Source organism: Caloenas nicobarica, chromosome 3 (genome assembly GCF_036013445.1).
Source record: "Caloenas nicobarica isolate bCalNic1 chromosome 3, bCalNic1.hap1, whole genome shotgun sequence".
Lineage (NCBI taxonomy): Eukaryota > Metazoa > Chordata > Aves > Columbiformes > Columbidae > Caloenas > Caloenas nicobarica.
The window spans coordinates 68,729,517-68,753,101 of NC_088247.1; the positions used below are offsets into that span (position 1 = coordinate 68,729,517).

Genomic DNA, 23,585 nt, shown 5'->3' on the forward strand with positions numbered 1-23,585 from the left:
AACCATTTAGGTCATAATTTTAGATTTTGCTCAACAGTGGTCACTGTAACTAAACCATCTATCATTTCTGTCCATCTCCTATTATTTTGGAAACACTTCTTCCTGCTATCTCAGAGCAGCCAGCTGTAGTTCTGCTTACAGCTAAACTTCATGCTTTTTCATGAATCAAGTCAGTCTAGACTTGTTTCAGCTGGTGTGATATATGCATGCTGTACGCAACTGGCTGTGGAATTCCTGCTCATGTGTCTCTTCAGATGCTGCAAGGCAGATGAGAAGGACAAATGATAGTGAAAAGTTGCAGTCTGAGTAGAAGGCAAGTGGGCCCCAACTACACAGTTGTGTAAATGCCATTGTTGTGAACATTTTGTCTACGTACTTAAAATTTACCACTATGTTGTGAGGGACAGCTGGATGCGCTGAAAAGGGACTTTCACAGCAGTGCTGGGGATGAGACACTTGGGAAGATGCTGAGATGTGGATGTTGTTGAGAGCTCCTCAATCTCTGGGTGGACCTGGCATAGATGAACTCAGAAACAAAGGGAAGATGTTCAGGTGAGTAGACAAGTGTGTGCATTTACAGACTTCCATCTCCAAAATGGAAAATAAATTTTCCTTTTTCAAAAGGATAGCCATATGTGTCAGGGTTAAGAAAAAGATGCAGTATTTTGAATGTGTCCTGGGAAAATGAGACCTACCATCACGGGCATGCAGGACAGTTGCCCTTTCCTAACTGGGTTAGTTGTGGTAAGGAGTTTTTAAACTGGTTTACAAAATGGTTCAGAGTGGTCCCAGCTCAAAGTCGCACTCCTGTGAAAGGTGTGAGACCTTTGTGACTCTGGAAAACTACGTGCATGCTCAAACAGAACATTAATGCTTTAAGGCTCGATAGCTCCAGTTCCATAGCACAGCAGTGTTGTCTGGCAATCACTGTGTTCAAGACTTGCACTATTTTTAAGATTTAATTTCACTAACTTGATGGTAGTATTTCTTTTGTTGTGCTTTGTAACTTTGTAGAACACAAGACAGAAGAGGATTCCTTAGCTCATGAAAATCTGCCAAGCTGTGAAGCAGTACCAACACTTTTTCAGGCTTAACCACTCATTTGTGTTGCAGCTGTTTAAGAGTTGAATCTCCTTGTTGCTGTGCAGGTGCTTGGTTTACAGTTTCATAAGTGGGGATATAAAGAGCACATGCTAACAGCTGCCAGATTCCCATCTGCAATTCATACTGTGCTTGTGCAGTGTGGAAGAACTCTTCTATTTCACTTTTTTTTTTTTTTCCAAAGCTCAATTTCAGCCTTATACATCACTTCTGTTTGAACTATGTTAACAAAGGGTCCAAGGCTATGTTCATTAAGTGGAAAGAACGCTAATTTACATATACAGAGGAGTTTGTCTACAACTGTTTGAAGACTTGCCCCTTGTGCAGTCACCCTTCCTGTGCTAGTCTCAGCGGTTTCCCGTTTAGCCATGGATGACAACCACCCCTCTGTGTGTTTTCACTAAATTGCATTCTTGGTGCAGAGGCCTCTCTATTTTCTAGCATCACCTCTGTCTTACATGGGCTCTCTTGTGGCATGGCCCTGCAAAGCGCTGCTCAGAGCTCCAGGGATGTCCGTCACTGTCACAAGTTCCCAATAGCAGAGTGGCTGCCCTGCCCCAGTGTTTCCTGGCCCCACACCTGCCCCAAGCACCCAGCCAGCTATGACACAGCCCCGATTTCTGTCATCCTTCCTCGGCTGAGAAATGTTTGGCAGTGTCCCTGTTATCCTGGGCTGTGCTGCTGGGTGGTGGTTTTTATTTTAGGTTTTTGCAAGGCAAGTCAGTGTTAGAAATGTTTTCTCTACCACTGCAGTGTTGTCAGTTTAGTGGCACAATTCAAGTTGTTCCTGTCACAGACCAGATGTAAGGGCAAGTATCTGAATAACTTAGAGATCTCATTAAACTTAAGATAATCTTTCCTTAAGGGGGGAAATCCTAGCTTTTCTCCCTCACTGTAACAACTTAAGCTGAACACAGATAATTCTCATCACTTAAATGTTAACTGTGCTCAGTCTAATGTCAGGTAGTTAAGGTTGGTTGGTGGTTTTTTCTAGTCATTCTTCTGACAAAATTTTTTTTGTAAGTAAGGACAATGAAAGCTAAAAACCAAGTACCCTGCATCTGAACACATTTGGCAAATTGCTGTTTTATGAAACTCGATATAGATGCACACATTAACAGAGTCTAATAAACAATTTAAATGTTTATTTGAAAAATGTTAACAGTACAAATCAGCATGGGCAGACTGGGCCTACTTAGCAATAGTAAGCCAGTACTTTTGCAGAATTTTGTAGAATTTTCTTTTTTCTTTTGAGACTTCACATAGTACAGCTGTCACAGATACAAAAAGCACACTGTTTACAAGTGCTAACAATTTTTATGAGTGGAAAGGGCCATAAAAGTGTAAAGTGCTTGAAATATAAATCTGCCTTTTTAACTTTTGCATATATAAAATGTCAAATTACTTGAGTCACACAAATGTTTGGTAGTGATATTTTCCTTGCAAGGCACACTCAACCTTAAGAGACCTGAAACCAGGTTGGGCAGCTTTGTTAGGCTTGCAGGCACAGCTGATGTTTGCAATACTCCTCCTTCCTTTTCTGAGGAATGCTATCTGGAGACTTCAGGACACCCGGAATTTCATGATCTCACTATACAGGACAGCTGGCCTGGTTTATCTGTGGGTGTGAAGGCAGCCGGCATCCTGTTTGAGGTGTGGAAAAGTGACTTCACAGAAGTTAAAACCAATGGTAGCCCCCAGGGTGGAAAGCTGTTTTATTTTGAAGCTTCTGAAAAGGCTGCACGTTTATGGGGAGGCACAGGGAAATCAGCTTTGGGCCTTGGCCTGTGTGTCCCTTTACCAATTAATCAACTGACTTTTGTTTTCTTAGTAGGAAACAAACAAGGTATTAAGGTCAAGTGCCAAATTTTGGGTCAACTAAAAATTGTTTTTAAAAAACAGTAACTCCAAAGTAAACACAGTATTAAGTACATGTTTTCTCATCTAAATTATTTTTCCTGTCTGGAAGATCTGAAAGCAAGCTGATGGTAATCACAGGTACAAAGCTGACTTGATCCAGGAGAAGGATGCCTCTGAAAGGTAAGATTACCTGGCATTAGAAAACAATATACAAAAGAATTCCATGTTCTAAAAATTAGATTCTTCCTTAAACTCCCCAAACTTAGTTTAAATCAATGCATCAAGTAAGCATTACCCTCATAATACCTCCTTTATGAAGCTAAAATGAAAACTTTATGGGAAAACTGGTTCCACAATGCACTAGCTGTGGTTTCAGAGAGGTTCCTTCACCCAGTTTCCATCTCTGAAGTATCAGCAGTGTAGGCTCCATATGCTCAATTTCGTAGTAGCCTAAAACTGTCTGCCACCTGGAGCTACTTTGTCAGGCACTAACTCCTTGTCAAGCACTAACTCTCCAAGACCAGCTCCAGCCTCTGGTTCTATCTGTACTGCAGAATGGCATTCAAGACTTGGGACGAGGTCCTGACTCGCATCTGAGACCATGTCATTCGCCAAATGAGACCTACTCATTCTTACTGGTTTACAATCACAAATTAAACCTTTAGCACTTCTTACAGGACCACTGTGTACTGGTAGCAAGAAAATGACAGTGAGGTTTAGGGGGTTGGTTTGGCTTTAAAACAACAACAACAAAAAGCTGGGGGACGACCATCCTTCCAGCCCCACATTTTCCAGCCGCATGAGAAACTACTGCAGGTTGGTTCCTCTGCTCTGTGCTGGCCTCTGCCATGGACAGGCCATCAGACACTTCGCTGAATGGTTTATTTGGATTAGAATTTTTTTCCTAGTTCTACTTAGTTCAAAGTTTCACATGTGGCAGTGTTAAGCTACTTACTGCTGTGGGGGGTACAAAGTGTTTGCTTTTCAAGTTAGTTACAAGAAGTATTCCATCTGACAGCCCGCTTTGTGAAATGTCAAGGGGAAGCATGGTCTCTTCTGTCACTGCAGTTTCTAACCTTCCTGGACTTCCAACCCTCCATTTTTCCAGCTCTGTCAGAAGGACTAAGGCCAATTGTATCCCTGGTTGGACACATAAATCAAATGCCCTCAGGCCCATTCAGAAGCACAGCTGGTCAGTTGCATTTGAAGACATCAGCTGTGCTTCTGTGGGTGATGAAGCACATTACACTGTCAGTCACTTCTCCTGAAATAACATATGGTTCCAAGGGTTAGGTCTTCCAGAACTGCTTGGGTTGCCTTCAAATGTACATGCTTGCCCATTACAGCTCTAAATCTATACTGTTTTTTTAGCTGCAGTTACTAATTCATCTTTACACCCCTTGTTTTGAGAGCTTGCTTCTCTGAAAATGTTATTGGTGCTGGTAACACACAAAGTAAAGCCATCTGCAGCCAATCAACTTTCTTTATGACCTTTTGCCACCAACACTAGCCCCAACTGCTATGGCTTGTAAGCTGCCTACAGAGGGAGCTCCTTGGAGAATTCCTGTACAAATTTGAGGCCTTTCATAACCACTGTAATAACTCCAACACAGTAGGAGTATGAAGGGATTTAGAGTTGTTGGAATTACTTAGGTCTAGCTTCTACCCTCCTCTCTCGGAGCTATGTTAATGGTGTCTCACGATGTAGTCCTTGGAAGACTTCATGAAAATTTGGCAGTAGGACAGCCAAGCTAAAGACATTTCCAATGAAAGATTTTTCCCATCTTCCTCTGAAATGCCCGGGTCAAAATGTCACTTGGAATAGAAAGTTGCCAGCAACCTTTTCACTGAATTGTTACCACTATCTTCCTACAGAATGGGGCTACTTCTTGAAAGATTTTTTTAGTCAGTGTTTTGCCATCATCAGAGAAGAAAAAAAAACACCAGCAAAAATTACTTACTTGTTTTCACAGGAAGGGAAAATCACCTTTAAGAATTTGAGAATAAGAGCTGCTCCAACAACACCAACTACAATGACTTCCATCAAACTAAAGAAGATGGGTAAAGATCGAAACCAGAATCTGCACAACCCTTTTCTCAAGTCTTCCACCCACTGACACATCACCTACAATCAAACAGGTAAAAATAAAAAGATAGGTTGCAAAACATAGCAAATACAGTTCTTGTAGCTGCTGGTGAATCACATTATGTGGTGATAGTTCTACTTAAATTTATGTATGCATAAACATATGTAAAAGCAGGATGGAACTGACTGGTGACTCAGACCTCTTTCTTCTGTGAAGTTTGGAACGGGTGAAGGTTTAATTCTCTGCTCATCCTAGCAGAACTCCCTGAAAGGAAAGGCCATGTTGGAAAATAAAGGACACTTACAGACCAGGTGAAGGGTGAGCTGTTTGCCCTGGGTGTAGAGAAGCCACGATATTAATAGCATGGCAATGTACAGCAGGAAAAGGGTCACTGACAGCCCAGAAGAGGGGTAGCACCTTCTCTAGCCCATCTGTAACTTTCAGCCTACTATTTTGGCCCTCCTGTCCCAGCAGAAGGTTATAAAGTGTTTCTCTCGGAACCAGAGGAGGCCATCAAGCCAATCCTTACCTAGTCTGGAACTGAAACTTCTCAGGCAGTTGCTGTGTTTCTTACAGAGGGTGAGACCAACGGCCCATCTCCCAGAGGGGCAAGCGCTCAAGCAGATTTAGAAAAAACATTATGTAGCTTAAAGCTAAACAATATTTGAAGCTGTTACAAATGCTTAGGTTGGTATAATGTAAATATCACAACACTGTGATGATATATCTGTGAGGTCAGAACATCGCAGGATTCAGAAACCCATTTGATTCCTATGGGAGTTAAGAAAACCCCAACAATTTCTCACTGCTAAGGGGTAATTTGGGTAATTTAGGAAGGTTTTTTCCTAAGTTTCCTGGAATGTGTCTGTAAAACTCTGTTCTTCTTAGTGATTGGCTGTGAGGATTTATTAGACTTCTGTGGAAGTCAGTTACTTTCAGATACCTCACACAACAGAAAATCCCAGTCTTTAACAAATATAAAGCAGCAAAATGACACTCTGAGAAGTCAATACTAAGTTAAGTAGGAAGAGCAATTCTTTCTTACAGAAATGAGTTAATACATACTATGTTGCCTTTTTTTTTTCAAATTAAAAATAAAAGACCAAAGACAAAGGCCTAGGAATATTACATACTTTCTTACAATCTTTAAATGGATGTTGTGTTTGGTCCTTACATGAGGAAAACCCGCTATCTGAATCCTAACAATGCTGGGTTTGTTTGTTTTGTTCTGTAAACATCCACAAAGGAGGAAAACATAATATGTGTATGTGTTTCTGTAGACGATATTAAAAATGGGTAAGGAAGTTTTTTCCCCTCAAACTGTAATACTGAATAACGCTCAGCTCTATCTGCGGCATGTTACTACAAATTTTCTTCCTAGAAATGTCACCAAGGTGTATGCATTTAATCTCTGGTGAAATGAGGGAAAAAACAGTGGGAGAGAAAAAAACTGCTTCTCCTTTTTAGACCAGTCTTTAAAGGTATATACTAATAATTAAAACCAAACAACAAACAGCAAAACTACCTTGTAAGAAGACTGAGGTTCTATCCTAAGAGGGGTCTCTGGTAACTTCCCAGGTAATGTCTCTTCATCTACTGTAGTTTCTACTTGCCGGATGAGGTACTGACTGGTAGTTTGCAGTGGATCTTGAATATCTGAAGAAGAAAAGCTGGATTTAGTGAAGGGCTTGCTTTTTATTTGACTCACTATTCAGGAAAACAAAGAGACACTGCATTTCTATACTTATGGTACAGTTCTAACACATTTACAACAAGAACACAGAAGGCTGACTTTTTTTTTTTCTTTACTTGAGTAGTGAACTTGGTAAGAAGCAGAAGCAGTGCTACAGGGCAGCCTTTAGCTGTGAATTTCAGCTGTCGCCAGATTAAAAAGTGATGAACGAGACCAAAATATTCATCCCCTAAGAAATCCTTGAGAGTTTTTGATTAAACAAAGCTGAAATAAGATTAAGACATCAAATAACTTCCCTTACTTTTAAGTTCTTCAAGCTTAATAACATAAAACTATTCTCTGGTTTGGAAGTGACCCAGACAGGTATTTCCTCTCCAGTTTTCCCTTTCATTCTCAGGAAAAAGGGGGAGCTTTACAAAAACTTCCATCATAGCACTGAGAAATTTATTCCTGTGAGATGTCTGGGCGACAGAGTGACAAGTATCAAGTGCTTCAAAGGAGAACAGATTTAAAAACATGCAAACAAAATACCTAGAATGTAGAAGAGTTAAATTTAGGTGTTTAAAAAAACCAAACCACATAAAACAAAAACCACTTCCCTGTTAACGAATAAACTTTCGCTATGAAAAACACAGCAATAATGATGTTCTTTTGCCCTTTTAAAGCAATACATCAACTATGGATAAAATATTATGTAACAGTTAAGCGAGATACCTTTTCCTGAAAGGTTGGGAAGTGTAAATAACACATCGTTGTCCCTTGGGATGGAATACAGCATGCTCTCTTTCAATGGGACAGTGTAGTTTGAATGTCTAAGTACTCTCAGGTCCTTTACCAAAATATCTATTTCTGTTACTTCTTCCTGCTGAACCTACAAGAGATGCAAATACGTCGATATTACTGAGTTTATAGAGAAAACCAAAACGATTACAACACAGAAAACTCCAAGCCATTAAGATTTAGACATAAGGATGTTATGAGTTAGTATTCTTTGTTTTTATGTACCAAACCTCTACAGACTATACTGCCTTAGAAAACATGCTGAAGAGAGTGGGTCTCTCTCCCCTTGCAAGAGTCACTCCATGGGCTCTTAACTAAGTCTTACATAGCTCATTACAATCCTCTTTCGGGGAGGCATTTTAGGGCATGGCAAACTCAAGTATGTAGTAACAGAGCTCTTGCAAAGATTGCAAGTGTTGCTGAGGCAAAACGGACACTTCTGCTTTTGTAGTAATGTTGCTTTTTTTTTCAGCAACCAAAATTGGTTTCAGCAAGTTTTCTTCCTGTCATGCACCAGACCCATTTCACTTAATAATCACTACAAGCATCACTTATATAGAACACATTCCACATAACTCCTACTAACATCAATAACTGCATTGTAAGGCCAAGAACTGACAGAAATCCCAAGTATTTATGACCATAATTATAACCGCTACATAGAAATACAACTAACAGAAGGAATGAAGCATGTGATAGTTTCATTCATGTTTTCAGAGCCATAGGCCAACCAACGCTTTCCTTTTTCTTTGAACACATGCAGAACAGTGCAATGAAACAGATGATTGTTACTGTCATCTGGTAACTAATGAGAAAAATGGAAAGCTTTTGGCTTAAAGAACAATTAAGGAAACAGTATCAGCTTTCTGGTTGTTCTTTACAGGTCCCTGTGAAAACCTGAAGTGCATGGTGATGCCTAGTTTGAGATCTGAAATACAACAATACTACTATGTAATGACAGAATCAAACCAGGACATATAAGCGTCATTAGAAAAGCTTCAGAACTCTCAGCAGCTTTTTTCATTAACAGTGTCACATTTTGACATGGTGCAGAGCCCTGTAAAAAATACTACATGCTGACCATGCAATTAATTAAGGATCAATGATATTATAATCATTTTCCTTAAAAAAAAGGGCAGGAGAACATAAGCCAGCTCCAAAAGAGCCTGGCCACAGGTACTGAAACAAAAATATTGTAATTTTTCTGGCTTCAGCAGCCGTATCTTCTCTTCAGAACCTCTCTTGTTAGAAAAATAACTATACCTTATAGGTGATTTTGAAAATTCAGTTCAGCGCATTATAATCTCAGCTAGAACTGTAAGCCATCACATTCACTGGTATTTGTGTAAATACAGTTAGAATTTGAGGAGGTTTTTCTTGTTCATCTCAAAATCTATGTTCATTATCAAGAGTTTTATTCCAATGAACTAATTATCTTATATGCAAAATATTCTAAGGCTAAGCTCTCAGGTATTGTGGGCTTTCACAACAAGCCCACCTGCCGTAAGAGTTTGCTGCTGCAAGCTGTACCCCATGCTACATGCTTGAAACTCTTTGTTAGCTGGGAATAAACAATGGGGAAAACCTCAGGACTCAGAACAAGCCCATGCCCCTTTTATTTTGTACATTATTTTGTAAATTAAGTCTTGCTTGTGCATCTGACCTTGCCTGCATAAATACACATGTTGAAAGAGCATGTGACAGAGTTAATGATATTCTAATAAGCTTAAGTGAAAGTCATTCAACACTTAATCATTAAAATACAAATAGAAGCATTAAAACTTGAAGTCTCCTCATGAAACACCCCCACTACTATAACGGCAACTTAAGTTGGTGTTATCTCCTTCAGTACTGTGCTAGCTAGCATTAGATCATATACTTTGTGCTCTAACCACCAGCCAGACACATGTAAACCTTTTAATCCTTGGTAACTACTTGCCTCTCCTAAATTTAAAAACACGCAGAATGTTGTGTTTGTGGGGTTTTTTTACCTGTTTTCCATCGACTTCTGTTACTTCTTCCTGAATGACAACCAGCTGCAAATCAGAACTGGACGCCAAAGGCCACTCGTGAACCATGATGCGAACACTGACAGTTCCCAGGCGCTGCTGATCTGGTGAACTATTCAAGTCTCCGTTCTCCACTGTTAACATACAACATCACAGTTTTCAAAGAGAAAGCACCCCAACCAGAAGGCAGTATACAACCATGGGGCAAACAGTTGCAAGTCTGACACAGATGGCTTTGCACAGATAGCACCTGAATGGAAGCATCATTACAACTACATAGCACCACTAGAGATGCCTGAACGGTTGCATGCAAGTCTGTACTGTGCTGACGTCCTTAACACTTCCAGAAACTGCTATCATAAGCAGTAGTAATCTGGACAACAGGTAAAACAGATGCCATGATTTTTTACCACTACATCACCAAACCAAACTTGGAGCAGGTCTCATGATGTAACACAGCAGACAAGAGCAGCACTGCGTAACTGAGGGAGCTCACAGTGTCGCATCCCGGCCTTTGAGGTTTGTATTTAAGCATCCTAAGCAGCACTCTTTGGCTTGGCTATTCCTGCATTCTTATTTTAGTTGTCTCAAGGAGTTCTTATGCCACAGCCACAGCCCAGCCAGCCACCTGTGTAAACATCTTGATTCACAGGACACTTCCCTTTCTTTCAACGTGGAAACAAATATGCTTTTATCCAGGCACACTGCATATACTACTCAAGATGAGTGCCAGTTTCCTCATATTTGTTCTGCCCCCAGCTCCATTTTCATATGTTACTGTGACACTTCAGCCTCTCTTCCTACTCAAAAGGCTTCAGCTATTTGAACCACCTCATTGAGGTACACAGAGTACACGAGTACACAGAGAACTGCCTTTCTACCCTCGCTGTTTCTGGATAGATGTAGTATACTCCTCCCAATTACCTCTATTAGAGGTGAGGGCACACTAGAATTGCAGTTCTGCAGCAGTGCAAGACCAGAGGTGACAGGTATTTCCAGCACACAGAGAGCAAGGTACCTGAGCTGAGACTGAACTGGTCTCTGTTTCTAAGCCCCTGGTGCTGCGTCACTTGCAGTGATGAGCCTGAGATGCAACCTGGGGGAACGTCAGGCTGCTGTACTTCCATTACACAGTTAACAGCTCAGTGTGTTCACTGCTTTTATGCTATGATCCCTTTCCTCATGAAGCTATTGTGCTTATTTTAAACATAGAAAAATACTTTTTGGCATCATTTAGCAATATCTTGCATTGCAAAAATAAGTGGCAGAAGGAGAGAAAGAGAAAGGTTCCCTGTTGGTGTGAGCCAGAGCGCTATCCTGGTTGCTGCATGTTTTCTGACTTCCAGCAGCAAGCACACATGAAAGAACCAAAGCCTCCAAGATGACAAGTAGCGGAAGCTCCCTGTGGTCCCAACCCTTCCATGTGTCAGGCTGCTCAATCCTGACTACATTCCACAGGACTGAAAGACAGGCACACTTCCAAAACTGACATTTGTGGGAACTTCAAGTGGGGATACAGGCATCAGGTATGATATGAGAACAGTGTCAAGACAATACTGTTCAGGAGACTTGAACTCCAATATTCAGGATCACTAATATTTGGCTCAAGTTTGACATGTACATACATTCAGGAGTATTCTTCCCCTCTGTTAACAGGTAACAAGTATCTTGATATTCCTTTAGCATTTTACAAACATTATCTGAATCTACTGTTGAGGATTTAGTTAGTAAATAGTATAAATACTACAGGTAAGAGAGGTATTGTGCTGAGGACTCAGACCTGAACACGGAGATAGAGTTCCAGGTTCCTAGCTCCCAGGTCAAACTAGTATTTTCCTCAGTGTTTCAGATTCACCTTCGTAATTGTAGTCACTGCCAGCTATACAGCTATGATTTGGGAAATCAATATGAACTACAGTAAAGTGCTCAGTGTCTCTCAGAATTAGTCACTAAAATAGTATCTATTTTTCTGGAGTCAGTCATCTTGCAGGTAAATGACATTTGGCCATGTTTTCTACCCTAGGATAGAAAAAAAATAGAAGCAATAGGAACATAACTATCCCAGTAAAAGAGAAATGAATTACTGCTCCCCCGCTCCACAAAAGAAATAGTGTCAAATAAATAATTGATTGTGCTTGGGGAGGAAGGGTTCAAGAAACAAGGTCATGGCTCAGAGAAGCAATTTAGAAAAAGCATTAGTACTCTCTAAGTAAATGTCTGATTGTAAGGAGAGGATGACCTCAGAAATCAAGCTAGAGACTGACTGCACCTGATCCATCAAGAGATCATTCCAAAGACAACAGAAGCTTAAATCAAAGGAGCATAATGGCCCTTGTTTAATTAATTATACAGTATGCTCTGTGTATCTCAGAAAAATCACAGTACTTGGTCTTTCACAAAATGTGTAACATTGATTCACTGGAAAAAATAGCAGCTTCAAGATAATTTGAAGTCAACAACTGCAGGACACCAGCAAAACTGCAGTATTTGTGCTATAATATCCTACCCAACAATAAGTTGTTTGTCCAATACACAGAGAAATAATTAAAAGATCTTCCTAACAACAATTCACACTTTTGTTATTGAATTTCTTTTTGGATCTATGCCAGCCAAGCTAGGGACACAGCCATTAGCAGGGTGGAGTTGCATCCTTCTGTTTACATTGTCTAGCTTGTAGTGCAAAACATTCTTTTGAAAAGATGGGCGGAGTCTGGATGTCAGATTAGACCATTTACATATAAGTATGCGAATGTGACTTGAGAACAAGGCAGTAAGACTTTTTCCACACACTTCAGTAGCAAAATTATCCTCCCTTGGGAAATGGTTTGCTTCTACAATGCTCAGGTTTGCAAAATACGAGAACATGTAGTCACTGGAAGCTTTGGTTACTAGATAACAGGGAAGCCAAATACCCCGGGGAAATTAAAAAAAAATAAAAAGAGAATACTCACATATTACTGTTTGACATGTTATGTGCGCAACCCCGCTTTTCATAGGAAAATCATTCAGATATACCTGTCCATTAACATAGGTGATATTAAAAACAACCTGAAAGAAAGACAGACTGAATGAATGTATGGTTCCTGGCCATATGCTGCAATTCTGTTCACAGAAAAATGCGCTTCATACTGAGTGGTGTCAGACAAAACAATATATTTGCATCCACATGCAGACTTTATTTCACTGCGTATTTTAATTCACTGAACAAATAGAAAAACCAGACAAACCTGTCCTTTGTGAAATTCTCCATTGGTTTTCAACATCATAACATTGACTCTGATTGTTTCCTGGAAAACGACAGTGAAAAGAGATGTAAGTTTCTGAGAGAAAACATAAACCACTGCAGGCCACAGGCAACTTTCACACACTGTCCTGACAGAGTAACAACCTACAATCCCCAGAGCACATTCCCCAGCTTTCAATCCAGCTGACAGAAGAAAAAGTAATATGTTTACATGTTTCATATAAGGGTTGGTTTGGGTTTTTTCCCCTCTTTTTAATAAAGAGGATTAGCGAGAAAGAATGACAGCTGCATGCCTTCATGTATAAAGCTGCTTGGTTGGTTGGTTGGTTGGTTATTTTAAGACAAGGTAAAATAATAATAAGCTAAATTCACAGGAGAACTTGTTTCACGTTAATATAATGGAAAAGAAATCTCTCACATTAGCTGAAAAATAATAGACAATACAAGGTAAAAGTCAGATTCTCTGTAGAAGTTTTTCAAGTGCTCTACTTCTAGGTGAAGTGTACTTTAATACATGTTAACCTATACTGAAGAACACTATTCTTTTTCAGTGTAAGCAGTAATGCTGTTTCTTTTCTTTGGTTATCACCCCCAAATTATGACACACACGACACCCTCCAAACTCACAGCTAATGGGGATTTGCTTCCTTCTTTCAAACACTAATTGCTGTAATTTATCAACTCACTCGTTCTGTCCCCTCATTTCACCCTTGCAGTTTCAGGGGCTCTTTTGCAGATGGGACCCTAAATCTCCTAGGCCTGTCCTTGGCAAAACCTATGTAAAAAAGCCAAACCTCTCTTGGACATATCCAAAAGTAATGATTGCCACACTGCTTTCCTGAGTCACCTCTTCAAAATTAATGTTAAGCTCCCTATTTGCCTTTTGGGAGCCTTAAATGATTCTAATGCCACTTCATTTTCCTTGGGAAAACTTCTCCATACCTTCAGCATCTTTTTTGGCTCTATGTTTGAGTCATGGTGTCACAACTAGCAGCTAAAATGTGAGGCATGTCTCAGTAAAAAGTTAAACTTGCCCAGAATTTAAAATAAATAAATAAATACATACATACATAAAAGGGCTTTTTGTTTGGGCTTTTTATAAAACACTACATTTTCAGCCAGGAAATACTTGAAATATAGAGTACGTAGCATAGCATAGTCCCAATTCATGAACAGAGAGCTTCTGAAGTGCAACTATAATGTAAAAAATTCCTTAAAACAAGGGGTGTTAATCAGTATACAAAGGTACCTAGGACTATCAAAACTGAAAAACAGCACCCAAATCTGATTCAACAGAAAACTGGCATCATGAGAAGCATGGTTTAAAATCTAACACAGATAACCTTTAGGTTGGAAGGGACTTGTCATTGATGCTTCAGACACATTGTCAAATCAGTAGGAAAACTCTCTGGCCACTAAGACCACAGAGAAATCTCTTTCCCAACGCCCCTTCTACAAAACAGGTGTTTATACTGAGTTTTCTTCAAAATTTAAATCCTAGCTATTCAAAGTAAATGAAAATTACCAATTTACTTAGAGAATTGGAAGTCTATTACTGAAAATATAAACCAGATCAATAATACAATCGTAGGATGTAACCTATTCTGTCATCCTGTAATTTCCTCAATCCACTTATTTTCTTCTCAAGGTTTAAGAATTCTGTATATTAAAAAAAAACAAACAAAAACCCAAACCCAACAAATCACTCCCCCAAAAAAACCCCACAAATGAACAAACAAACCGACACCAAACCCAAAAAAAGACCACACCAAAATGCCTAGCTTTTAGCTCTTTATCTAACATTCAGAGCTGTACTTCTTTTACACCCTCAAACTGCTTAACAGATTACCAAAACTTTGTATCATGACTTCCTAGGTTTTTCTGTTTTCTGGGAATTCAAAGCCCCCAAAAGATGGATTTTCCAGGCAGTCTTGATATTCCTTTGGTTTTTAAGCCTTAGTTTTAAATTTAAGAGTTCCTTTACACAGAAAATATTTTGCAATCTTTTTTCAACATCTACAAACTGACTCACTGAGATTACAAGAAAAAGGAAATGACTGATAGCCTGTGACTGCTGAAAAAAGGAAAATCCCCCCTAGATTTTTTTTTTTAAATCAAACGCTTTATTTGAAAATGAAGGGCACAGGGCAAGATAGATGTGCTCAACAATAGAGCATTAACATACAAAGTGAGCTATATAAGCAATGACACACAGCATTTCTTTACAACAGCTGTCAATTCTCTTAATGTAGTATCCCCAAGCACAGTCATAAATTCAGGTACATAGTTAAAACTTGCACTTGAAGAGCACATTACATGTTTAAGAAATTCAAATATTTCAGTGGATCGCTCCCATGCTGTTGGGGTTAAACATTAAAATTCCTTCCGAAATTTGGAAGTTTGGGGGGGATTTCCAAATAAAAGTGAATATTTCTTATTTCTACACAAATCTAGAGTTTAAAAAAGTCGGGCCTATGGAGCTAGACGAGGAAAAACTGGGCAAAATAAAGAAATAACAAAGCAACCGGGGGGGTCACAAAAACCAGAAAGCAGCACGCAGACAGGACAGCTGCACGGCTTTGCTGCCTCTGCCACGAGCAAAGACAGCGCAGATCTCCTGAACATCCCCCTGCCCTTGCAGTTGCGCCAAGCCAGTGAGCCCATAAAGATCACAAAGCTGTCAGGAAAACTTCTCCTTTTTTTTGACGGACTGTTTCTCTGTCAGTCCGACAAGGAAGGAAGAGGCAGACAGGTATGGGAGAGGCAAGCAGGCAGCTGGCAGTCTGGAGCCGGGCCACCTGCTCTGGTGGCCACAGGCTGCTGGCGGCTGCTGCAGGGTCTGCCTGTCCTGGCAGCATCTCCCTCTGATCACAGGCAGGGTGATGTGGCATCCTCTGAATAGCACAGCTTCATAACGCCACTCAGTAACTTAGAGCAATGATTAATACTCCAGTACAGCAGCTACACCATGACCCTTGCAATTTTGTGTTCACAAGAAATGGAGAACTCCTGTTCCTGCTATTCCTGTGACCCTATGTTCAAACCCTATGTTCAAAATTGCTGAAATTAACAAATTAATTATAGCGGCATTTATCTAGTTTGAATCTTCAATCTTAAGTATACAGTGCCGAGTAGCTAGAGGCTGACTTACTTAGCTTCAGTTAAGAGATAGGAATAATATATCCATAATGTTTTCTTCTGCTGTTTATAGCCATAGGAACAGCCATCAATAGAAAGTTGCTCACATCCAGATCCAACAAATTCTATGACTGATGACTTCCCATGCTCTGTGCATTCATTCTCCTGAGTTTTCATATGTTCCTGTTTTGCCTCTTCACTAAGCATTCCCAAAGACTTGGTGCCAGTCTTGCTAAGAAACACTTCAAAGAGATCTCAAAGTTTTGGTGCTAACATATAATCAGTTTTCAACTGTTCTTACTCAAAACATTCCTGAACTAATCCAGAAACATATCAAGGACCAGAGGAAGATCAACTTTTCCAGAGTCAGAATCAACTATATTGATGTCATTCCTGACAGGTGTTAATTTAACTTATTCTTCAAGCTCTCCAGTGATGTCCAAAAATTTCACACTCTCATTAACTATTTAGGGCTCAGACAGCTTTAACATTAAAAGTTTTCCTAATGTCTAACCTGAAGCTTCCTTGCTGCAATTTATGAACAGGTTATTCATTACTCTTCACAATGTCATCCCTTGGAAAATAACAGTCCTCCAACGCAGTCTTCCTGATTTTATGCTAACACTCCCAGCTTATGTAATCCTTCTTAATGCTGTTATAGGATGCAGATGTCTCTCTTGAGTTTTCCTATGACTTCTCATCACTTACATAGTGCCCCAGCAGTGATATTCACAGTGGTAATAGCCATAGCACCTGCAAAGAGGGCCGGACTTACATCGCAAATATATGCCATTCTGTTCTAGGACAGCTAGGCCAACAGCAGTAACAGCGTGGCAACATATATGACGGTGAACTAGTGGATTTTTGTGAACTTGGATCAATAGAGATAAGCAGGTAGTGACCATTTTCTAACCCTTTCACCATGTGCTGTAAGAGAACACAGGAGCGTTAACTGAGGCAGTCTAATTGCCATAATAGCAGAAAAGCAAGATGGGGAAAAGATGGCAGCGAAGAATATAAACCATCTGGCATAAGTTAAAAGGGAATATTCATTAATTCTTAAAGACTCCCTTTACCAATGCCACACAAATCTACAGAAAACATATCACGTAATCTTAGCCTTTTACAAAAAATGCCGCACAAGATAAATCTGTTGGGTCTGATCACGCAAGAACTTCAAACAGATCTGATTACAGAATGACGGAAAAACTTCTGCCCTGAGCAGTGGGTACCTGTTGGTTCAGTTTCTCCCGGCACAGGGTAACTGCTAAGTCCTACACAGCTGCATTAGTCACATAAACCCCACGTAAATTCAGCCGCGAGCAGCCAACCCACTTAAAGCACAGCTGCTCTCCACCGGGGCTCTCCGAACAAGGCTCTTTCTGCGCTGGAAGGCTGTGGGAAGCGGAGCGGGCAGCGCTGGGAACAGATGGTGCAGCGCCTCGCAAGATGGCCAGCTGTGCCGGGACTTGGAACACAGACAATCCCTTGGCAGCAATCAGGCGGGCACTGTCGGGATATCCTGTTCGTGACAGGAAAATATAAAGTCCCATGAAGGTTGCCAAACAGATAAGAAACAGGCAAAACTAATAACCCTTTTCTAAATTTGAAAAGAAATTATAGGAAAAAAGTGTTTAAACAGACAAACAAAACTACCAGCCAGACTCACAGCATTTGAGTCCTGGCACTCACACGGACAACTGGCTCCAAATAGTGTAACTGTGTATTTGCAATCCAGGGCTCTGTGATCTGTGCTTCTCCTAAGCCTTTCAGACTCAAAACCAGAGCTCTGCTGTAGGATGAGTCTTAACTGCAATCGGGCATAACTGAGTGAAGAAACAATCATGGTAAAAGTTTGACATGACAAGTTTGACTTGACAAGTTTGTGGGACTATAATTAGTCCCTCACATTTTACAAAATTTCAGTACAAAATTGTTTCCAATAAGGCCTGGCATTATTAAACTGCACAACAATATTTAGGGTAAGATAATGAAATCCAGTCTTAGCTTAAGAAACTAAAGCAGAACTATCTCTGTTGATATAAAAATCTAACATGATGCTTTTGCTTTTCTTTTCTGAACAAGCACACTTATATTCCTTCCTTATTTTGCAATGATTCTTAGTATAATATTGCTTAACCTCTCCTTTGCCCTACATATGTTGCTAGAATTAATCACCTTTGCTTTCTCCCTATTAAATCAACTCATACTATTTATCAGGAGTTTTAAAGGTGAATATTTCATCTCACATCATCAGGATGTGGCTGCACTATACTGCTCTAATTTAATCAAATATATATGGAAAGATGATGTCAGATCTTTTAAGCATAAAGTTCAGCGCCAGACTGTTAATAGAAAAACTGGCATAAAGCGATGAAAGAAACATTGCAGTACGTCACTATGGACAAGTTTTTTCTGTAATTAAAATACATGACACCCACTGCATACGTACTCAAATGGTTGATGCAGTGAAGATTACTTTCTTCTGTTGTGAAATAGTCCATCCAGGCAGAGGTTTCTTGCCGCCAACAAATATTCTGAAAACAATGTTTTTCAGGCAACTAAACTAAAAAAAAGAAGTCTCATAGGCAAGTAAGCAATTCAGAACATCGCTAAACCTAAATTATCAAGAGGCAAACAGAGCAGGCAAAAAAACCAGCATTAACACTCAGCCCATTGTGCTTTTAGCCAGTTCCTACCAGCACATTGAAAAAATACTCCAAAACACAAAACCTAATTCTTGACCTTGCAAAAGAAAAACATCTTTAATGTGAAGGTTGGTTGCCTTGTTGCGTCATTCCCTGACTTTTTATTATTTTTAATTTTGTCTCGTATCAATCAATCTGTAATCCAGTTTTGCTCATCCGAATTCCAGGAAGAGAAAGAAAAATGAAAACACACATGCTAATGTTTAAAAAAAGAGTCCAGATTTCAAAACAGCTTATTTAAGAAATGACAAGTGTTGCACAACCATGGAGACGTTCACATTCTGGAGCCAAACAAAAGTGTTTCAGCCTTACAAAACGTTATTCCAATGTTTCAAGTTTTTTCTCAGTCCTTCCACTGTGGTTTCTGTAACATCACGGCCATCAACTTAGAAGTAAACTTCAATAAATACCATGTACAAGAATTATAAAATGTGAAGTTATCAGTGCTGTGCTGCCAGTGGACTCACAGAATTGTAGAGGGCAGAGTTGTGGCATCCAGGCAAAGAAAAGCTGAATATGTTGATGCTGCCTGCTCCCAACCCGTCTGCGGTCCCAAGCCATTCTCAGAAAAGACCACCAACTTTCTGACCCCATCGCCCACTGTTGTTAAGCTCGTGGCTTCTGAAGCCAACCTGACAGTGCAGCATTCCTGCTCTGCCCATTCCCAATGCCTAGCCACTTCTGTTCTTATCAGGCCACCATAAACCAGCTCATTGTCAAAAAACAGCAATTCTATTCAAAACTTTCTCAAGATGCGTTGCTCCTTCTGCATCAAAAACAATCTTGTACATACAAAAAGAAATAGTGCAGGAGGAAACACAAGATGGTGGTTTTTTTGAGATTTAAAAAGAAAAACTACTAAAGTAAAAATGTATATGTTCCCTTTTTGACTCTTAAAAGAGCTTTTCCACATATACTTATGCCACCACACCAGTATAAAGTTTAAAAAGTGCAGACAGTTCCAACTAGCAAAAACTGAGCTGACAGACCACCTAAGCAGTACGGCACAAATGGACAAACTCAAACCCGCAAACTGCACAGCTGTGCCCGTAAGGCATTCCCCCAGCTACTAAATCAAACCCCATCAGCAAGCTAAAACATAGCTGTTCTATTTCTGACCCCAAGCTGGCTTCCACGGGACCCACCCCGGCACCCTGCACCGCCACACTTTCAGATCCAAAGATAGCATGTGCAGATGTGCCTCCAGATCTTGTACTACTGCCAGCTGTGACAAACTACTTTAATGCTGTTAAGCTGAACTTCTGGTGTGAAAGTTTGACAGTTTCTAGGGAGAAGGTATGCAAGAGCACAGGTCTATGTTCCATTTCATGTGTTTTCTGGCAAATTGAAGCTAGCAGTCCCCTTCTCACAGGGATAAGCAAAGTACCTGAGCACTGAGCTCTCTCTGCTCTCTTTGAAGCATCTGAATTTAAGCACAGATGCAATGTTAAAGGTGTCTGAAGATCTAGATCCCCATTTTGAAATGTGAGCTAAGCACGTCTCTCTTCAAAATATTCATATAGAGAAGCACGAATAAGGAAGTAAGCTCAGGAATCCGTCTTTGCAGCACAGGATCCGTCAGTGCAGTGCCTCTGTCAGGCTTTCTTGGAAAGGTTTTTACTTAAATGAAAACAACAACAACAACAAACTGTGGAGGAAAAAAGGTGTAATAAATTTACTCCCATGACAGCAACTTCACATTGGCTAGACAAGCGACTACAAACACAACACAGCTCTTCCTTCTTTGCAATCTCACGTTTTGGAGATCACAATTATAACAATTAGAGGATGCATTTAGTTGTGATTCAAGTACAGACAGAAGTACCCAGCTCTCTTCTGTAGTTCCAGAGGTCAAAGCTCACCAGTGCCACGGCACATCTCATTGCCACTGAGAAGATCTCCTAAGTAGTACCCAAAAAATTCCTTCCACTCTTTAAAAAACCACGAAGTTTAATTTAAAACTAATCTTACCAAGGTACAGCATAGGTACTCGAATGGAAAAGCAGACAGCACAATGCCCCATAACACACCAGTGTATCAAAAACCTTTTTGTGGTTCAATTCAAGAGTACAGAAATCACTAGAAGCGAATGTGGACCTAACGCACGGCGTACTTCTATAGCACTGAACTATCAAGATGAGGGTAGAGAAGCATAAAAATGCAATATAAATACATCTACATCAGACAGAAGTAACTCTTTCTCCCCTCAACCTGTCAGCTATTTATTTTGGCATATCAAATCCTATATAAATGAAACATTAAAGGGAGGGGGGGGAAACATTACGTGCACGGTAACCGAGTTTGTGGCAGAAGCATAATTTTGTCTTTTTGTACCACTTTTGTACATTTTAGACCGAAAGGTACCTGAGCAGCAGGACAAGCACTGGAAGTAGGAGGAACAGACCTCGGCTGTCAGGCGCTACAGCCTGAAAAGAAAGCAAACCTCGTACCCACCGCACGGCCCTTCAGCGCCCCCGGCTTCGGCCACCTCCTCCCGCCGGCGCCGCCGCCCGCCCGCCCGGGCCCGCCTGCGGCCGAGAGCCGCCCGCGCCACCGCCCCGGCGGGGTCCGGCTCACCCCGCGGAGACAGGGGGACAGGGGGACAGGGGGACACGGGGACAGGGGCTGGCCCCGGCCGCCCCGCGCCCCGGCAGTACCTGGTCCAGCTGCAGGGTCGCGGCCGGGCCCAGCAGCGCGGCGGCCAGCGACAGCAGCAGCAGCAGCTCCCGCCGTCCCAGCGCCGCCTCCATCTTGCGACCCGGGAATTAAAACAAAGTGAGACATCAACAAGCGGCGGCAGCGGCGGGGCGGGGCCGGGAGAAAGCGGGGGAGGCGGCGGGAGGGGGCCGGGCCGGGGAGAGGGGCTCCCGGCGCTGCGTCAGGCCGGCCCGCTCCTCCCCTCCCCTCCCCGGCCGCCGCGGGCAGAGCGGAGCCGCCGCGGGCAGAGCGGAGCCGCCGCGCTGTGGCACTGGCTGTGGCACGGCACGGCACGGGGCCGGGCCGCCCCGTCAGCTCCCCGCGGAGGGCGGGTGTTGGCTCGGGAACGAGCTTGTATTTTTTGGAAGAGGCGCGAAATTTTAGCGAGAGAAACAGCTGGATTTGTGCTGTGTTGCGCTGCCCGGCCCGGCCCCGGTACCGCCGCCGCTGGAGGTCCCCGCCGAGGCGTTGCAGGATAACGCCTGCGCCTAGAAACGCCCGTTACTGGTAACAGACGATTACAGCCTTTGAAAGCACTTTGCATTACAATTACCCACATAGCCAATGTTAATAATTAACACCGTTTATGAAGCGGCCAAGGTGCGCTCGTCAATAAAGATTTCTTGAAAGCGAAAGCAGGCAGCGTGCTCCAGGGAGAGCAGGGTCATCAGAAAGGAAGAAAGCACAAGGTAAAGCCTAAAGACGACTGAGGGAGACTTAATAGCGGTAGTCAAAACCATGGAAGTCTATGGCAATGAGAAAGGAAACCACCTCAATCTCCCAAGTGCTTGGTGGCTCTGGAGATGAAAAGTGCTTTCTTTGCAACCAGAAAGATTGTTGTTATCTGTCAGCCAAAAGCTTTCTAACAGTAAGGGTGGCAAACAACAACTTGTCTGGGGAGGTTTTAATATCACCAGGGCAGGGCAATGAATTAGTTGTCCTGTTGAAGCCATCTGGAGCCTAATTTTATATTGCTCTATGACTCCCACTTGGTTGACAGCAAACATAAATCGTTAAACTCAGAGAAACTTAGTATTTTATATGCAGTTTGCATTCATGAGACACTGGTATAAACATCTGGCACGAGATACAAGGCACAGGAAAATGAGGCCTAAGAGAGTCATATATTGTGAAGTATATTTCATGCATGTTATGTGAAAACCTCAAACATTTCATCACTAAATACATTTATTATCAGTAGCTTCAGAGATTAGAAAAAATAAAGCTGATTAACTGCCTTCTCTGTGATCACACAGGTAATGGAAGAAGGGATAAAAACACTGATATACTCGTTTCCACCACCTCTCTTTACCATCACCTTGTTTACCTAGTTTCTCTTAGTCCTTTCCTTAAGATATTTTTTTTTAATCTGTTGTGTTTGGTAAACTGAAAGAAACAGGTAAAGGGTCCGCTCACTCTGCAGTCTCATGAGGCAGAAAACTACATGGTAAGTCAGTCAGCTTCCCAACACGACATTTTGCTGAGTCTTGTAAGGGGCACCCAAGAGTCTTCGGGTTAGGAGGGCGGTGACAAGAATGCAGCTCTTGCTGGTACTTGCAGTCGTTTGCATGTGCTGGTGGGAGGAAGTTTAAATTACCTAAATTCTTAACTATGAGTTGCGTTCTGTGTGTAAATCAGAGTGGGGGTCACCTCCCAACAGGACTGGTGAATCCTAGATGAGCAAAAGCAAGCTACAATTCTACAGTGTTTTCTGTACTAGAGTCATGATTAAAATGTTTACAAAATGTACTGGAGGCATAGTAATTAATGGCATCAGACTATAAAAAAATACAGGGAAGCAAGGATTGCTGACCTGCAGAATTTATAGATAAATGCCTGTTCCTTTTTGACTGTCTCCTTTTGCAAGTTTCCTGGTAAACTACCTATCAAGCAATGCCTTCCTTCTGTTTTTGTTTCCCTCACTCTTCCTTTTTCTCCCAATCTTTTGCACCCCCTTTTCTTCAATCCTCTTTCTTCCTTTCTTGTTATTCTCCTGGAACTTAATTAAAACTGCGAAAATCATGCACTAAAAATGCTTTCAACACACTTCCGTTTTCCCCAAATTTCAAAGCTTTCCTTAGTCTCACAGCACAGCGGATGTTATAACAGTTTTATTTAATATAAATGGTAAAATTCCTTGCAATAACCAAATAACAAGTGATCTAGTTTCACAAGTGGCCTCCCTTTGGGTGAAGCAATAACCACTCAGTGCTGGGACGGGCTGGGAGCATAAGAGGACCATCCCCTTTTGGCTCAGGCACATGCATC

At 41.3% G+C, this 23,585-nt stretch overlaps 1 protein-coding gene across 3 annotated transcripts; it reads right to left on the reverse strand.

Annotated features, from left to right (window-relative positions):
- Nucleotides 1–2,231: 2,231 nt before the first annotated feature.
- On the reverse strand, nt 2,232–21,623 carry GINM1 (glycosylated integral membrane protein 1). 3 transcript variants are annotated; one of them, XM_065631628.1, is made up of 9 exons: nt 21,278–21,360; nt 20,985–21,046; nt 12,758–12,817; nt 12,482–12,578; nt 9,513–9,664; nt 7,456–7,612; nt 6,574–6,704; nt 4,923–5,086; nt 2,232–3,134 (listed from the first exon to the last, which is right to left on the reverse strand). In XM_065631628.1, exons 3-9 carry the CDS (start codon nt 12,794–12,796, stop codon nt 3,026–3,028), a joined length of 849 nt encoding a protein of 282 aa, XP_065487700.1. In that variant the 5' UTR covers nt 12,797–12,817; nt 20,985–21,046; nt 21,278–21,360; the 3' UTR covers nt 2,232–3,025. The 3 variants fall into 3 exon arrangements, with proteins under 3 accessions (XP_065487700.1, XP_065487701.1, XP_065487699.1); XM_065631629.1 differs by lacking the exons at nt 20,985–21,046; nt 21,278–21,360 and adding exons at nt 17,248–17,434; nt 18,365–18,438; XM_065631627.1 differs by lacking the exon at nt 20,985–21,046 and having other exon boundaries at nt 21,278–21,623.
- Between the last annotated feature and the right edge of the window lie 1,962 nt (nt 21,624–23,585).

Bases quoted from the DNA above. Each gene is read 5' to 3' on its own strand.
- GINM1 (XM_065631627.1), bottom strand. From the start codon at position 21,370: ATGGAGGCGGCGCTGGGACGGCGGGAGCTGCTGCTGCTGCTGTCGCTG. The intron at 12,579-12,757 runs GTTTGTCTGGTT...TCTTTCTTTCAG, and splicing joins GAGAATTTCACAAAGGACAG to GTTGTTTTTAATATCACCTA. The intron at 3,135-4,922 runs GTAAGTAATTTT...CTTACCTTTCAG, and splicing joins TTCCCTTCCTGTGAAAACAA to AGGCATCCTTCTCCTGGATC.